Here is a 5000-nt window from a genome sequence, read left to right as displayed (position 1 = left end):
AGACACAGATTACACCAAGGCCTTGGGTTAAGAATCATTACTCAAATGGACAATGTCAAAGTGCTTTTTTTTTTGTTGTTGTCCAGGAGTCAGGACTAGGATTCATCTGTGTCTTGAAGACCAGCCGTTAGAGCTATAATACTCTAGTATTAAACTAGTATTAGTACTTACAGACACAGACATCAGGGACGGTTGATATAGTACTGGTGGTGTATTACCTGTAGGGCTGTTAGCTGATATAGTACTGCTGGTATATTACCTGTAGGGCTGTTAGCTGATATAGTACTGGTGGTGTATTACCTGTAGGGCTGTTAGCTGATATAGTACTGGTGGTGTATTACCTGTAGGGCTGTTAGCTGATATAGTACTGGTGGTATATTACCTGTAGGGCTGTTAGCTGATATAGTACTGGTGGTATATTACCTGTAGGGCTGTTAGCTGATATAGTACTGGTGGTATATTACCTGTAGGGCTGTTAGCTGATATAGTACTGGTGGTATATTACCTGTAGGGCTGTTAGCTGATATAGTACTGGTGGTGTATTACCTGTAGGGCTGTTAGTTGATATAGTACTGGTGGTGTATTACCTGTAGGGCTGTTAGCTGATATAGTACTGGTGGTGTATTACCTGTAGGGCTGTTAGCTGATATAGTACTGGTAGTGTATTACCTGTAGGGCTGTTAGCTGATATAGTACTGGTGGTATATTACCTGGAGGGCTGTTAGCTGATATAGTACTGGTGGTATATTACCTGTAGGGCTGTTAGCTGATATAGTACTGGTGGTATATTACCTGTAGGGCTGTTAGCTGATATAGTACTGGTGGTATATTACCTGTAGGGCTGTTAGCTGATATAGTACTGGTGGAATATTACCTGTAGGGCTGTTAGCTGATATAGTACTGGTGGTGTATTACCTGTAGGGCTGTTAGCTGATATAGTACTGGTGGTGTATTACCTGTAGGGCTGTTAGTTGATATAGTACTGGTGGTGTATTACCTGTAGGGCTGTTAGCTGATATAGTACTGGTGGTGTATTACCTGTAGGGCTGTTAGCTGATATAGTACTGGTGGTATATTACCTGTAGGGCTGTTAGCTGATATAGTACTGGTGGTATATTACCTGTAGGGCTGTTAGCTGATATAGTACTGGTGGTATATCACCTGTAGGGCTGTTAGCTGATATAGTACTGGTGGAGTATTACCTGTAGGGCTGTTAGCTGATATAGAACTGGTGGTGTATTACCTGTAGGGCTGTTAGCTGATATAGTACTGGTGGTGTATTACCTGTAGGGCTGTTAGTTGATATAGTACTGGTGGTGTATTACCTGTAGGGCTGTTAGCTGATATAGTACTGGTGGTGTATTACCTGTAGGGCTGTTAGCTGATATAGTACTGGTGGTATATTACCTGTAGGGCTGTTAGCTGATATAGTACTGGTGGTATATTACCTGTAGGGCCGTTAGCTGATATAGTACTGGTGGTATATTACCTGTAGGGCTGTTAGCTGATATAGTACTGGTGGTGTATTACCTGTAGGGCTGTTAGCTGATATAGTACTGGTGGTATATTACCTGTAGGGCTGTTAGCTGATATAGTACTGGCTGTAACAGAGTCACATCGTCCGGTGCTGCCGCTGCCTGAGGAAGGTGGGGAGGGGGAGGAGAGGGGAGACGGGCTGTGCTGAGATACACAGTGGGCGACCGCAAACCCTGCAACACACACACACACACACACACACACACACACACACACACACACACACACACACACACACACACACACACACACACACACACACACACACACACACACACACACACACACACACACACACACACACACACACACACAATCATTCCGTAAACACAGGGTAAACACACATTTGTAATTGTGTGACATTTTGTTCTAAATAACAACTATATTGAGCTGGTATGTCAATAAACACACACTGATGCACCCTGAGGCAAACGAAACATTCCTGGGTGCTAGACACTAAACAGTCTCTCTCTCCCAGTCTCTCTTTCTCTCTCCCAGTCTCTCTTTCTCTCTCCGTCTCTCTCTCTCCCTCTCTCTCTCTCTGTCTCTCTCTCTCCCTCTCAGTCTCTCTCCCAGTCCCTCTCTGAGTGCTAGACACAACAGTCTTTCTCTCTCCCAGTCTCTCTCTCTCCCTCCATCTCTCTCCCAGTCTCTCTCTCTCTCTTTCTCTCTCCCAGTCTCTCTTTCTCTCTCCGTCTCTCTCTCTCCCTCTCTCCCAGTCCCTCTGAGTGCTAGACACTAAACAGTCTCTCTCTCTCCCAGTCTCTCTCTCTCTCTCTCTCTCTCTCCCAGTCTCTCTCTCTCCCAGTCTGTCTCTCTCCCAGTCTGTCTCTCTCCCGGTCTGTCTCTCTCCCAGTCTGTCTCTCTCCCAGTCTCCCAGTCTCTCTCCCAGTCTCCCAGTCTCTCTCTGTCTCTCTCTCTCCCAGTCTCCCAGTCTCTCTCTCTCCCAGTCTCTCTCTCTCCCAGTCTCCCAGTCTCTCTCTGTCTCTCTCTCTCCCAGTCTCTCTCTCTCCCAGTCTCTCTCTCTCTCTATAGTATTCAGACCCTTTGCTATGAGACTCGAAATTGAGCTCAGGTGCTTCCTGTTTCCATTGATCATCCTTGAGATGTTTCTACAACTTGATTGGACTCGATTTGGAAAGGCAAGATTTAACTCTTGGGCCTGAATGCCAAACGTCACGTCTGGAGGAAACCTGGCATCATCCCTACGGTGAAGCATGGTGGTGGCAGCATCATGCTGTGGGGATGTTTTTCAGCAGCAGGGACTGGGAGACTAGTCAGGATCGAGGGAAAGATGAACGGAGAAAAGTACAGAGAGATCCATAATGAAAACCTGTTCCAGAGCCCTCAGGATCTCAGACTGGGGCGAAGCACACAACAAAGACAATACAGGAGTGGCTTCGGGACAAGCCTCTGAATGTCCAGGAGTGGCTCAGCCAGAGCCAAGACTTTAACCTGTTCGAACATCTCTGGAGAGACCTGACAATAGCCGTGCAGGGACACTCCCAATCCAACCTGACAGAGCTTGAGAGGATCTGCAGAGAAGAATGGGAGAAACTCCCCAAATACAGTTGTGCCAAGCTTGTAGTGTCAAACCCAAGAAGACTCGAGGCTGTAATCACTGCCAAAAGCGCTTCAACAAAGTACTGAGTAAAGGGTCATGAATACTTATGTAAATGTGATATTTCAGCAATTTATTTGTATACATTTGCAAAATTAAAACATTTTATTCCTTTGTCATTATGGGGTATTGTGTGTAGATTGATGAGGGGGGAAAAAAACTATTTAATCCATTTTAGAATAAGGCTGTAACGTCACAACATGTGGAGAAATACAAGGAGTCTGAATACCTCTGTTCAGCCTACTCAGATTAAGAGGAAAATCCCACCACTTAGTTACATAGAAACCAACCCATTCTAGGACACACTAAACCCCTTCTGTTAAAGCTGAAATGATACCCAACCCATTCTAGGACACGCTAAACCCCTTCTGTTAAAGCTGAAATGATACCAACCCATTCTAGGACACACTAAACCCCTTCTGTTAAAGCTGAAATGATACCCAACCCATTCTAGGACACACTAAACCCCTTCTGTTAAAGCTGAAATGATACCAACCCATTCTAGGACACACTAAACCCCTTCTGTTAAAGCTGAAATGATTCCAACCCATTCTAGGACACACAAAACCCCTTCTGTTAAAGCTGAAATGAAACCAACCCATTCTAGGACACACTAAACCCCTTCTGTTAAAGCTGAAATGATACCCAACCCATTCTAGGACACACTAAACCCCTTCTGTTAAAGCTGAAATGATACCAACCCATTCTAGGACACACTAAACCCCTTCTGTTAAAGCTGAAATGATACCAACCCATTCTAGGACACACTAAACCCCTTCTGTTAAAGCTGAAATGATACCAACCCATTCTAGGACACACTAAACCCCTTCCGTTAAAGCTGAAATGATACCAACCCATTCTAGGACACACTAAACCCCTTCCGTTAAAGCTGAAATGATACCAACCCATTCTAGGACACGCTAAACCCCTTCGAGCTGAATATACACCTGGTGTGTTTGTTGAGCTTCGTTCCTTGTCAATCATTGGCTCATTGGTGAAATTAGCATTCAGACCATATCTATAAGTAAATCATTCATTCATTTATAAAAGCAATTGATGACAGAAGTTGACAAACAAGAACATAACACATGTTTAAACCCCAAAGTCCAGCCCTTGTGATGTCACTGCATACGTCATTACCTTCTACTCATCAGACCAAGCCCATGCATACACAGCTATATATATATATATATATATATATATATATATATATATATATATATATATATATATATAACTTACAAGAGAGATACAATAGTTCCAGTGTTTTCTGAAGGCCTAGGCAGTAAACGTCCACTCCCCAAAGTTGATTTATAGTGGAATGTCTGACTAGTCTCTTATCTCGTACACTCCCCTTCAGAGTTCTGTCTTCACAGTCACACATTTCTCAGACCGTTTCATTTATAAGAGGCAGAGAGACCAGAAAACAACTGTGGAACGATATTAAACCTCTATAATATATATTATATTGTTAATCTGTAGTCTAGGACCCTATTATTGTAAGGAGGGAGGGGTCTTATAACCCCTCCCCTTCTGTTAATACAACATTAGCATAATCAATTATTATAATATATCAAACATTTGGTGCAGCCCCTATCATGACCCCTAGGTGAACCTCTGACATGTTCCTGTACAGTATCGTGTGTAACAGGAAGTGAATGTACAGTAGGTGTGTAACAGGAAGTGAATGTACAGTAGATGTGTAACAGGAAGTGAATGTACAGTAGATGTGTAACAGGAAGTGAATGTACAGTAGGTGTGTAACAGGAAGTGAATGTACATTATCGTGTATAACAGGAAGTGAATGTACAGTAGGTGTGTAACAGGAAGTGAATGTACAGGA

General features: G+C 43.5%; 1 protein-coding gene across 2 annotated transcripts in view; it reads right to left on the bottom strand.

The window, feature by feature from the left end:
• Positions 1–5000, bottom strand: part of LOC106592203 (C-type lectin domain containing 16A) — a 72121-nt gene that overhangs the window by 3587 nt on the left and 63534 nt on the right. For both annotated transcript variants that reach the window (XM_082972981.1, XM_082972982.1), the window contains exon 22: positions 1572–1709. In XM_082972981.1, the coding sequence (XP_082829107.1) occupies positions 1572–1709 (138 nt within the window). The remainder of the gene's footprint in view (positions 1–1571; positions 1710–5000) is intronic.

The sequence above is a fragment of the Salmo salar genome, chromosome 03 (genome assembly GCF_965601325.2).
Source record: "Salmo salar chromosome 03, fSalSal1, whole genome shotgun sequence".
Taxonomy (NCBI): domain Eukaryota; kingdom Metazoa; phylum Chordata; class Actinopteri; order Salmoniformes; family Salmonidae; genus Salmo; species Salmo salar.
Note: the sequence above shows the minus strand (reverse complement) of the source record. Positions and strands in the feature narration are given on the sequence as shown.